The sequence below is a fragment of the Heterocephalus glaber genome, unplaced genomic scaffold (assembly GCF_053883595.1).
Source record: "Heterocephalus glaber isolate CG9 unplaced genomic scaffold, H.glaber_assembly_v1.0 deba00000943, whole genome shotgun sequence".
Classification (NCBI taxonomy): Eukaryota; Metazoa; Chordata; class Mammalia; order Rodentia; family Bathyergidae; genus Heterocephalus; species Heterocephalus glaber.
In genome coordinates, this window is record NW_028258175.1 from 11114371 (window position 1) to 11127258 (window position 12888).

Here is a 12888-nt window from a genome sequence, read left to right on the forward strand (position 1 = left end):
TGTCTTCTGCTCAGCACTCTCCTGTTCCTGGAAAGCACATAGTGGTGACCTGAGGTATGTGGACAGGAAGTGACTGCCAAGGTCACCAGGAATGTCCTTGAAGGATGATGGTGGCCCTGGCCCCACGGCTCTCTAAATTTACTAGCATTGCTACTAATTGTCTACTGTCTAAATAAAGCTGTTAAAAAGTAAGTAAAATGCCTCCTGCAGCTCCCGCGTTCTCATGGTAAGCCAAATTCCTGACAAAGCCTCCAGGCCCCTGTGTAGTTTCCTGCCATCTCTTCTGCTCTTTCCCCCATTTATCCTGCCCAGCTACCCTGGCCCCTTGTTCACACTCTGAAGTTCTGCCTCACAGTGTGCTGCAGAGACGCTGTGTGCTGCTGGGACACTGTGTCTCTGAGGACAGTGGCCAAAAATATCCCAACGTATCATGTTTGTCAGCCAGGGCCTCTAAGGACACTAGCGGACAATGTCAAGCTTCCAAAGTTTTAACACACACACACACACACACACACACACACACACGCACACACATGCACACACCCCTGAGCTCCAGGAAGGCATAGATTTTGGGTCTTGGGTGTTGTGCCCAGATCGCGAAGTCCCCAAAGACCACCAAGGAGCCGATTCCGATGCAAACACACGAGGGTCGTTTATTCAAGCTCGAGCAGGGACTCCCAACCGTCGCCGACGCAGCGGGTCAGGATTGAGAGCCCCAAATTTTAAATCAGCAGGGTTTTTATAGGGGTTAAGGTAAGGTTTGGGGATTTTCCACTTAGCAGTTACAGGATTGGTTGACATTTAGCAAGTATGATATGTACACTTTTAATTGGCCAGGCCCATTGGGCCAAGACCGCGAACGACCGGGGGGTGGGGGCGGGGTGTGTGTGTGTGGGGGGGGGTTCGAGGGTCGATTGTCACGTACTGACGGTCAGCAGCACATCGACAGATTGTTCTATAGATAGTGGACCCGGAACGTTCATTTCCTGGGCAAACAGATGGTTGAGTAATTAATTTAGGAACTTTGCTTCGTTACAGATTGTGTCTTTAGTCCCAGAGCAAGCACATTTTAACCGTTAATTTGTGAGGACAGTAGAGACTAGGAGAATAGTGGATTTTAGCAAAATGGAGTCACTTTGGTCTCACATTTGGCACCACCATATCCCAGCACTTAGAGCAGTACCTGCTGCATTGCAAGAGCTCCATGTATATTTGTTGGGTTGATAAAAACAAAATACTTAATATTTATCCAGTATTTTTATTACCACATCCTGCTCTGAAACTTTCCATGTATAACAGGTGAAAGTTCATTTCTGATACTCTGGGTACAATGTGTGCATTTTTTTTTCTCCCCGGGATTAAATCAAACCAGTTGGGTGGCATTCCCAGTCTCCAGCACCTGTTTGAACTGCAGGTTTAGTCAGTCCTAAGAGCATTTTTCTTATCCCTAGAATTGAAACAGAGCCCCCTAGTGGAGGAGGAGAGGTAGGTGCCCCACCTAGGGGAAGCTCAGGAAGCAGCCGGCAACGTTCCACAGGCTGTGCGTCCCTCACTGGTCAGGGGCCACTGCGGCGGTGACTCATTTCCTGGTCAGGTCAGTGTGGTCCGTTTCCACAAAGGCAGCTTCTCTAATCTCCACCAAGCTTGGCCCCGGGTTCTCTACTGGCCCTGGGTGACACCCTCATCTCTAACCATCCAATCTTCACTCTCAGGCAGGTGGGCTGCTCTGCTGTCCCTCGGGCAGGCTGAGCCCATTTCCCCCCCTCTGCCTAAGTATTGGAGACCCTAGGCCAGTGCAAGGCGCCCCTGCAACCTCTGACCATAAGAACGGTGACGCTAAAATACAAATGGGCTTTTATTTATTCATGCAACAAGTGTTTATTGGTACCTCTTACTTGCTGGGCAAAGGAAATGACAGGTGATTTAGAAGGTGATTAATGCTATGAAGAAAAATAAAGGCTGCGAAGAGAATGAGGTATCCCCGCGTCCCTGAAAGGTGCATGGGGCTGATAGTTTAGACAAAGTGGTCAGGAAAAGGCCCCTGGGAAAGTGACAGGCAAGCAAAGACTTCAAGGAGCTTCAAGTGTGGAGCTGGAGTGTCCCTGGGTAAACAGCTTCCCGGCAGGGGAGACTGCAAGTGTAAAGGCCCTGGGGCAGGAGCATGATTGTTATATCTGAGGCCAGTGTGGCTGGAGCAGAGTGAGCCAAGAGCACGCAGGGCCTGACGTGTAGGTCAGTGGTAGGGCACTGGCTTAGTGCGTGTGAGGCCCTGGATTTGATCACTAGCACCGATATAAAAGAAAGAAAGAAAGAAAGAAACCAGCGAGAAGGCCAAGGTGCAGGTGGGGGAGGCATGCACGGGTGCTCTGTTGCTTGTCTTGTTTAACTTTCCCACACCCCTGAGTTGGACACCATTGTGTGCCACAGAAACACTCGGAAAGAGTGAGAAATATATATTCAGGGCCACACTGCTTAGGACAGAGTTAGGGTCTCCAACCCCGAGTCCAGGCCATGCCTGTTTCTGGCCTTCCATAAAGCTCCAGTCTCTGTGTAAGGGGAAGGCAGGCAGCTCTTCCCTGCTGGGCCTGCCGGGCAGAGCCCCTCTGACTCAACAATGGCCCATTCTTCCCTAGGGCCACCTGGGCCTCCGGAACTCCAGAACCCAGAACATTGCTGTGGGCTGGGGTGGCCTCAGTGTGCTCTGGAAGGAGCTTCCTTTCTGTCCCTGGACTTCTCTGGACAGTCCAGCTGCCAACCAGGCCTGCTCTGATCACTGGGGAGGCCAGAAGCCTACTTTCAGATCACGACTTCCCTCCCACAGGGCCAGCCCTGCGTGGCCCAGCAGCTCCGAGAGTCACCCAATTTCCTGCAGGTACGAGGATCAGTGACAATGGCCACTCTGACCCATGGGCCCCGTGTGCCAGCTGTCTTCCCTCTTCCCTCTGCCAAATGTCATACACTGAAGATGGCCACACGTTAGAATGAACCGGGGGCTTTAAAAAACGAGGCCTAAGCTCACCTGGGGTGGGTTTGTGCTCAAGTGCTAGTATTTTTGCCACACTCTCCGGGGAATTCTAGTGGGTTATCATAATTGAGAAGCTCTGAAATGGATCTTGGGGTCTGTTGTGAGAATTAAGTTAGTTCATTCATCCATCCATTCATTCAGCAAACGTGCTGAATTCTAAAATCAGGTCCATACCCTGCTCTAGGAAGAAGGTAAACAGCTCTGAACGATGGTATTGACATTTAAAAAGTTAAAAAAAGAAAACAAGGTGCACTCAGAAATAATAATGAAGCAGTGAAGCAGTACTGGTGACTTGGTAGGTTGCTGAAAGCAGAGGGATGAGAAATCCTTCTGATGGGCTGGTGTTTGGGATCTGAAGGACCAGGCAAAGCTCTGAGGTGGACTGGAGGTGTTGTAGGCAGAGGCCTCAGTCCCAAGGTGGAGAGAACAGGAGAGTGACTAAGGGAGGAGAGCAGAGAGGGTAAAGTCAGATGGGGTGAAAGTAAGGATCAGAGCCCGGGAACCTGAGAGGCCACAGGGTCAAGCTTTGGACCGTGTGTGACAGCACGCTGCTGGAATCTTTCAATAATCAGAGCCATAGTGTCTGACTCCTGCTTCAAATTGGACTCTGTGATCCCTGTGCGGGGGATGGAATGGGGGAAAGCAGAGCAGAGACACAGGGACCTGTGAGCAGGTCATGGCACTGTGTGCGCAAAAGACAGTGGTGTCTGGGACATGGGTCTTGGGGCAGTGCTGGGCGACAATGCGGTGCGTGCTGAGCACACCAGCTGGTGGGCAGCGGGGCACTCCATGCTGCCTGTTCCTATTAACAAGGCATCCATCGGGGGCTGCTTTCCTCCGATCTGGAATTTGTAGATCCGGGCAGTGTGCCTTTGTGGGGGACAGAGGAGATGCAGGGGACACTAGGCCAGAAAAGCAGGGAGATGCAGGGAGAACCAAAGTCCACGAGCAGAGAACAAAGGGTTGGCAGAGGGGAAGCTAAAGACACAGTGCCAGCCTGAATCAGAGAGAGGTCCAGAGTTTGAGGCAGATTGAGCCCGGGCTTGAGGAGTCTCAAGAAAAGAACAACAGGAGTGGAGGACAGAAGGACTTCCTCTCCCACCCTTGGAAACGCAAATCGATCACTTCTTTGCTTCCTTCAGTCAAATGCCCTCTTGGCCACCTTGTTAATAATGTTAACACTCCCCCTTCCGCATCACTTCAAGTCTTCCCTTATCTCTTTTTTCCCTCAGTGTGGATCGGCTTCTGATATACCATTCATTGTATCTGTTTATCTCATTGACGATGTGTCCTATGACCCGAATGCACAAACGCCTGCCCATTGTTTTGACTTTTTGGGTCTCTAGCGCTTAACAGCATGTAATGTATGTAACATGTAACAAGCGTCAGAAATATTTGGTGGGTGTACAAATATTGATGAGTGAGTCGAAGGGAAGACTGGAGTGGCTGAAGTCCCCATGCAGGGCCTGCCTCCCAGCCACCGGCATCTGATTGTCATCCTTCTTTGCTATGTTTTTTTTTTGGTACCAGGGATCGAACTCAGGACCTTGCACTTGCGAGGCAGGCGTCGGAACCATTGAGCTAAATCCCTGGCTCTGATTGTCATCCTTCTTGCCTGAGCCGGACAGCAGTGTTTCCCTTGTAGGTTCTGCAGCCACCTTAAGGTCACCAGCCAAGGCTCCTTTATCCTCCTGCAAGTGCCAAGAGAGGGTCTTAAAACCTTTAATTTCAAGATTTCTTCCCAGAAGACCTTTCCCAAATCTGACACCGTCCCGCCCAGCAGGATTCTGGGTACCATAGACACACAGAAGTGATGGTCAATGTCTGGTCCAGGAAGGTTCTGGCAGCCCTCACTGCCTTATATCTGCATAACTAAGAAAGGGTCATTCTAGTGACTTTCTGTACAATGAAAATTAACACCCTAGTACTTTGATGCCTCCGTGTAGGCAAAGAACTTTTAGATGACAATTCCCACTGCAAGTGAGTGACTCAAAGAACAAATAAGCAAACAAGAACATTAGTGCTAAAAACAAAAGTTCTGTCTAATAGTCATCATGCTACTGTAGCAGACCCAGGCAGGGCCGGTGAGGGGCAGGCTGCTCAGTAGATATGGGGACACTGGGGCTCATTAGGGATCAAGAGCCCTTTGACCGAGACAGATTTGGATCATACCCATTGCTCAACATTCCAGAAAACCAGGTGTCCACCTGGCTTTCACTCTTATCTTGACTCGCCTTTGTTGATTTCATTTGACCAACCACATGGCTCTCCAGCTGCAGAATTACCTGGACAAAGTTGAAGAGAGCTGACAATCAATGACAATTGATGGATCTCATTTGGATCCTGATTTTTAAAAAAACCTTAAATTTTATGAGGCAAGCAGAGTGATTTGCACACTGCTTGGGTAGCTGGTGATACAAGGCTGTAATGATAAGAGTATTATAGTTATGTGCTATTTTGAAGTAATCCACATCATTTAGGGATTTATAATGAAATATTTACAGGTGAATATATATCGCCGAAGACTGCCTTCAACATAGTCCAGGGCAGAGAGCGGATGAGAATATTAACGAAATGTTTGGCCACGACAGTAACTGAAGTTGAGGGGTGCGTGCCTTGGGAATGCACCATACCACTCTATCTTTGCGTTCAAAATGTCCCAAGTAAAAAGTTAAAATAGCAACAAGCCAGGTATGGTGGTGCACGCCTGTAATTCCAGCTCTCTGTGAGGCTAAGGCAGGAGGATCACAGGTTCAAAGCCAGCCTGGCCAACTTAGTGACTTAGTGCGACCCTGCCTCAAAATAAAAATTGAAAAAGGTTTGGGAATGTAGCTCAGGGCCAAGAGCCTGGGTTCAATCCCCAGTGCCACAAACAACAACAACAACAGCAGCAGGAACAACCACCAAGCAAAGAAGCAGCAAGACAACAAAAATCATCTGGGAAACTTCTCAAATATTTTGATTTTCAAGCCTCACTCTGAGCAATTCTGAATCAATTTGGTCTGGGGTGAGGTTGAGCATCAAATGTTAAGAGAGAATTAAGCATCCTACACTATGCATAGTCTTGAAATGTGCACTCAGAGGATGTTTATAGAGGCATTGTCAATGTCTGCAAGGGTTCATTCTAAACCTAACAGCTTGCTTGGCCATAGCGTTAAAGGAGAGATTTTTATTTTGCACTCAACATATTTTCACAGTGCATTCTGTGGTTATGACTTTCAAAAGAAAATATTTATTCTTGAGAATATTTCCAAAGCCACATGGGGTACATTGTAAGATAGTGAGCTTCCCATCACAGAGGCATTCAGGCCTGGTGCCTGGGAGCATGGGACACCGTCGGCAGAGGGGATCCTGGGAGCCTGTGCTGGGGGCCTGGTCCAGAGCCTCACCCTGGGACTCTGGGGTGAGACCCAGACTTCTCTGCAGAGTTTTTGCTAGTGGCTGGGAAGCCAGTGGGTTTGAGTGTCTGCTATTCCAAGGGGGTTCGGCTACGCTGGGGCTGAGGTTGTCTTGGCCAGGCTGCCGCTAAGCTGTGGGCATTTCTGGGGGTCAGTGCCCAGCCCATGGTCCCCAGGTGAAAGGTGGGGTGTGGAGAGCAACCCTGGGGTGGAGAAGGGCCCCCTGTGGTAATAAGGGCTCTGTCCCTCTCCCCCGCAGGACAGCCATGGAGCTGCTCTGGACGGCCATGCTGATGGTGGCCTCCTGGGTCCCTGCTGCCCACAGCTCACGGGAGCAGGATGCCACTGTCCCCAGCATCAACCTCTCCCAGCCCTTGCACGTTGTGGAGGAGAACAACCTGCTGGTGCTGACGCCCGCCGGCCTGGCACAGATGCTCAACGAGACGCGCTTCCTCATGGTGCTTTTCCGCGCGTGTCCCTCCTGGGTGCTGGTGACAGTGGGGCCAGGCCTGCTTCCTTGCTTCTGCGGCCTGAGGGGTTTCATACATTACTCAACACACGAGAGCACGTGAGCAACTTAAAATGTACATTTACAGATATCACATCATTCTCAATTTCCAGGTGAGAACACTGAGGTCCAAGGAAATAAGCAAGTCTCCAGGTGCCAGGGGCCACTTTCGTCTTGGGTTTGGGCAAGGGGTGATAAAAATATAGTGAAAAAAGATTTTTAAATTTATGAGAAAAGCTGCATCGCCGTTAATCCCCTCAGCTATTCCCCCCACTTCAAACACGCTTGTCCCACCGGCCCCGCCACTTTGGGAAGCAGCTCTGAGAAGTCCTTTCGAAGTGTCTTTACAGGTTGTGATAGAAAAGGCATGAGTGCTGCTGAGTGCCATGTGATAAACAGGCAGGCTTGGGAAAGCATCGCAGCGCCTCCCTATCCACCTTATTCACCGGCTCTAGCACCCTGAGCCGTCTAGCTCCTCCCCAAAGGCAAAATGAGCGTGAAAGGTAAACATTTTGAATAGATCCAGGACATCGAGGCAGCCATGACAGCACAAGCAGAGACGCTTACAAAGAGGATTTCCAGAGCTGCTTCAGAAAGTGGTAAGAACGGTGGGATAAGTGTGTTCCAAGCGTGGGGGAGTTTCTTGAGGGGGACTAGTGACAATGTGTCTTTTACTCTAATAAATTTGTATTTTTTATCACATGTCACATGTGGCTCCTATGATATCCTATCGGGAAAAGCCAGGCTTTACCTTCAGGTATTTTACTGTTCTGGGCCCCAGTTTTCTGCTCCATAGAATGGGTATGGAGCATCATGACCAAGCTGGATTGTGGAGAAGACTCAGTGAAGTGTGTGACGTTCCCAGACCCCATCCTGAGAGCAACAAAGGCTGGCAGTCGGGCCCAAGCTCGTGGGCTGAAAGGCGCTCTAGTCCTTCACCCCTGGTATCTGGGCTTCATGCAGCCACCTTTGCACTTTTGCTCTGTGCATCAGCAGACATCTGGGGGCAAAGGCACCGAGGGGAGCAAGCACCTCAGGAAACGTTCAGTCCTCAGTCCTTGCAGCCCAGCACTGGGGCGCTGTTCCCCTCCCTCCTTTACAGCGGTGGATACAGGAGCTCAGAGAGGCCAACTGACTTGCCCACGGTCACACAACACAAGTGGGGGTCCCCCCCACTGTGCCACTCCCCATACAGAACGGTTTGGGGGAGTGAAGAAAGCGGGTGTAGACACGGGGTCTGAATCCTGCCTTCAGAGCGACTCCTAGAAAGTGCCTGGCTCCGCGTCAGCCCCGAGGCCTGCTTCTGCAGGGCCCAGTCCTCAAGGTGAAGGGCAGGAGGGCAGCTGGGTTTCCCTTCTTGGTTTCAGTCCCCTCCCCAGCACCCCTCCACCCCAACTTCCCTGCTGCCCTCTGGCTGGGCTGATGGGCTGGGATCGAGCAGCCTCCTCTCTGCTTGAGCCTGCTAGTCACGACCCTCGCAGGCGCCCCCTCATTTCCGGTCCCTCTGTGCGGTGAGTGAGGAAGGTCACGTCACAGGCTGTGACCGATCAGCCAGCCCAGGATGTTAGGTGGTGGCCTGGAGCGCTCTGAGCTCCTTTGCTGGCTGCTAAGTGGGGAAGGCGGTGCCTTTGTGCCACGCCTTGCGTTCGTTCCTGTGGGGATCAGGGGAGATCGTAAGGAGACGCTGGCTGCGCTTGACCTCGCCCTCGCCGGCATCCTCATCTGGAGCAGTGAGCCACTCCTTCCTCGGGATCGGCTGTGGTCTCGGTACTGGGCTCGAATACACAGCAGCTAGCCCTGAGGGGACACCCAATAGCTGTTATCTTTGTGTTTTATTTTATTTTGCTTTTTTTTTGTAGCAGTGAGGATTGAACCCAGGGCCTTCACACTGAGCAACATCCTCAGCCCTTTTCTTAAGTTTTGAGACAGGATCTTGCTCAGAAGCTATGTTGCCTGGGCTCGGTTCAAATTTGCGATCCTCCTGTCTCAGCCTCCCAGAGTGCTGGGATTACAGGGTATCACTGTGTTCTTATTCACCCCACTGCTATACAGCTCCATACAGTGCCAGGCTGTGGCACTTTGTAGGGGCCCTGGAGAAAAGGGCCCTGTCTTCCAGGACTTTACAGTTGAAGCCGGGAATGTCACCAGGCACGAGAAACTCTATAAAACATGATCTGTGCCACTGCACAGTCTGAACTCCACACCTGGTGACCCAAGGCGGAGAAGCTGTGGCTTAGGCTGGTCCTTAGAGCTGAGTCTCCAAACTGCATGGCTGAACAGCCTTCCTGGTGTGGCCCTGGCTCCTCATGCTGTGCCCAGGATGCTCTGGCCAGAGCAAGTGCTTCTGGGAGCTTTCGAGTTGTCTGGAAGTGAGAGAAACCCTGACTTCCCCCCAGGACGAGCAGTCGTTAGCCAGAGCAGTGGAGGCAGCAGAAGTCTCCCGAATTCATGGTTGTTGACTTCCATATTTATCAAAGACACCATGCCGAGCACTGCTAAATCCTCTCTTAGCCCCACTGCTCCACACACCTTGGTCCCTAAGTGCCATCTGATCTGCTGTCCGGAGCACTGCAAAGCTTTGCCGAAGAGATCCAGCCTGCAAACAGGGCAGGCATTTCCACCTTGCTGGAAGATGCTTCCATCCGGCCCTACACATCCCGCATCCACATCAGGACTTGGGCCAACTATTTCATGGTTCCTCCCACCAGGAAAAGTTGCAAACCCTGCAGCCCCACTCTGCTTGTTGTGGGACTGTAAGATAATGGTCAAATAGGTCAAAAACCCAAACTACCTTCTCTCTCTCTCTCTCTCTCTCTCTCTCTCTCTCTCTCTCGCTGTGCTCCCAATCTCTGGATCCTGAACCCCCTAGTGAAGGGTGTAGGGCCACGTGCTTCATATCACACAATAAGCACCTCCACACGTTTACTTTGTCAAAAGTGATGCAGCAGGTGGTCAAGGCTGGGGACGCTGCCCTATGCCCATGAGGACACAAGGGTCTGCCAGTGGCGATCTTGTTTTAATCAGGGTAGCAGGGCAAATTCATGATTCTTTGGGACTGTGACTTTGAGACTGACACTGAACAAGAGCCTGCGGGAAGAGCCAACTGATGTTTCTTTCTTTAACTGGGCTTGATAACAACCAATTTGAATACCTTAAAGTATGTTAATACTTCTCACCAGTGGGTATTTCAAAGCAGCCAACTCTACCCCAGCAGTGATTGTGTTATCGAAAAAGAGACACTCAATTAAACTCATTACAGTTGACTCTTTGATTCCTGCCAGTACACAATTTAATTCCAAATGAGTTCTCAAAACCTGGCAGGCCTTCTAAAGTGACCTTTGGAAAAATTAATCACTTGCTATTGTAAAAGCTTCTCTCCCAGGGTAAATGGGCTCTTTACAAGGGGGAGGCGGCTGACGTGGCCCCCAGGGATTCCTCAGTAGCTCTCAACTCCTCAACCGCTCCCCACCTTCTTACCTCTCCAAGGACTCTATGTCCAAGAGCCAATGATCGGAGGGGCCTCTCCCATCTCAAATGCCTCCTGTGTCCAAAACAGACCACAGAATCTTGGACTGGGTCCTATCCACACATTCCTTCTCAGATTCCGCCTTCCAATATCAAAGTCAGAAACATCAAGGCTCTTCTTGATTCCCCTCTATTCTTGAATCGAGTTGGTCACCGCCACCTGCAGATGCCATCTTCTAAAGCCTCTGCACTGTCCCATTCTTCCACCCCTCTCCTGATGTCTCAGTTCCACCCTCCCCGTTCCCCACCCAAACCACCACAGCAGATGGTCTCCCAGCCTCTCCCAATGCTGTGTGCACAATGCACTGTTTTTTTCCTAAAGTGCAAATTGTACGCTGATTAAAATCCTCCATGGTTTTCTAAAATTCCAAATTTCTTAAGATGAATACGACTTCTCTATTTGATCCAGCCCAGATCGACTTCTCACTTCCCCTGAATGCTCTGCTCTTCACCCTGAGCTATTTGTGCTTGCCAGAGGGAGTCACCCTGGCTCGGTGGTCCTGCAGTTCCCTCCGCCTGCAGTGCCCTTCCTGAGCCTCTGAGTCGAGAAGGGAAGAAAAAGCCACCCTTACTGGGGAGTGCTAAGATTTATTAGGAGCTGTCTCTGGGATCATTTACTAGTTGTCCCTTAGGCACGGGTGGCAAGAGTTTGTCCTGCAAAAACATTAGATAATGATAGGGTTCATGATGGAGATGGGAATCTGGATGAAGATCAGGTGGAGATGGTGATGGTGATGGCAGTGGTCAGGATGCACTGATGATGGTTATGGCGATGACAGTACTAATGACAACATCGGCGGCAGTGGTGGTAACGATCACTTATGAAGCACCTGAGCTCCAGGTGTCCACAAACATGCCCAAGACCTGAGGGAGGTTGGGCTAATGGGAATCTCAGTAAAGGGGGCCCTGTCCATTCACAACCTACTGGGCACTGTTCCGCCCAAGTGTCTTCTTAGGGTTAGGGCTAGGGTTAGGGTTAGGGTAGACCAAACTCAGATTTCCAGTTGGCCAGGGCAAGAAGTAGGCACCAGGACCCAAGGGGTGTATGCATACCTTTTTCCTTTAAGAACTTGGAATTTAAAATTGCAGCGCTTCAGAGGTAAGACCAGTTGTCACACTTTAAAAAGACAGAAGCCAGAAAACAGGACCCTAAATCGTAGAATGGGTTTGTTTTTGCAATTTCTCTCTGCTCTCGTGGGAACCACCTGAAACAGGGGAGACAGGAAGCACATCCCCATTCCCTTCTCCGTGAAAAGGGACATTTTCAGTCTGGATGACCAGTTTGGTCAGTTGGAGTCATCAGCCTTGCATTTAAATTTCATCCTAACCATTTAGCAGCAGTAAAGCCGCTGGGTTCCCATTTCCTTGTCTGTAATGTTTTTCGCCTTTAATAATAACTAACTCACAGATCATACTGAAGATTAACAAGACAACAAATGCGTGGTATACTTAGCGAGAGATGGGTATAGCAAGTGAAAATAAATGGTTTTTTTGTAGTGCTGGGGATTGAGTTCAAGGTCTTTGCACTGAGCTACATCCCAGCCCCCTTTTATGATTATCATTATTTTTAACTCTCGATAGGATCTTGCCAAGTTGCCCAGGATAGGCTCAACCCTGCGATAACCCTGCCGCAGCCGCCCAGAACGCTGGCATTGCAGGCACGCTCTGCCACGTCCAGCTAAACATCTGCTGTAACGATTTTTGTTATCATTGCTGTCACCACAATCATCGCCATCTCTTCTTTTCTAGTTCCTCAGGTCAAAACCTGAGCGTCATCCTTGACACTTCTCTTCCACTGGTACTCCACAATCCATTTACCAACAAACCCAGTCAACGACTCTTCTAAACACTTCCCTGGGCTTGGGTCCCTTCTCACCCCCTTGCATTGCTGCTACCCTGGCTCCAGTCACCACCATGTATCACCTGGGTTATTACAGTAGTGTCCAGTCGGTCTCCCTGTGCCCACTAGCTTCTCCCCTGGGCCTAATCTTCATGTAGCATTGAGATAAATCCATCCCCTTCTGTCTTTATGAAAATTCTCTTCTCAACAAGGCCTTCATCAGTTTTTCCACTTAAACGCAACCATTTTCCTGACGCTCCCGATCTCCAACTCTCACCTTACCCAGCACATATTTTTCTTTCTTTATTTTCGGTCTTTTCCAGTGAGAGCAGGGATTTTTACGTGGTTGTTCACAGTAACAGCCTCGGTGCCTGGCCCATGGCGTATGATAAAAAGATTTGTTGAATGAGTGAAACGAACAGATTCCCATGACCGTTATTGTCAGGTACCATCTTTTTAGCTTTCAGACAACAGCACCCCTGTTGTCCTGGTCTTTTTGACCTCCATTTCAGACCCCCAGGGGCATGGGACTTGGAGTGGAATCTCCAGACGCCCACCTTTCGGTCAGCCATGCCGAGGGGATCTCTCATTC

At 50.2% G+C, this 12888-nt stretch overlaps 1 protein-coding gene across 1 annotated transcript in view; it reads left to right on the forward strand.

Moving 5' to 3' along the window:
* Positions 1-942: 942 nt before the first annotated feature.
* Pdilt (protein disulfide isomerase like, testis expressed) overlaps positions 943-12888 on the forward strand; it is a 49261-nt gene continuing 37315 nt past the window's right edge. The window contains exons 1-2 of the mRNA XM_087209162.1: positions 943-2872; positions 6683-6891. Coding sequence (XP_087065288.1) covers positions 6690-6891 — 202 coding nt within the window. The 5' untranslated portion in view covers positions 943-2872; positions 6683-6689. The remainder of the gene's footprint in view (positions 2873-6682; positions 6892-12888) is intronic.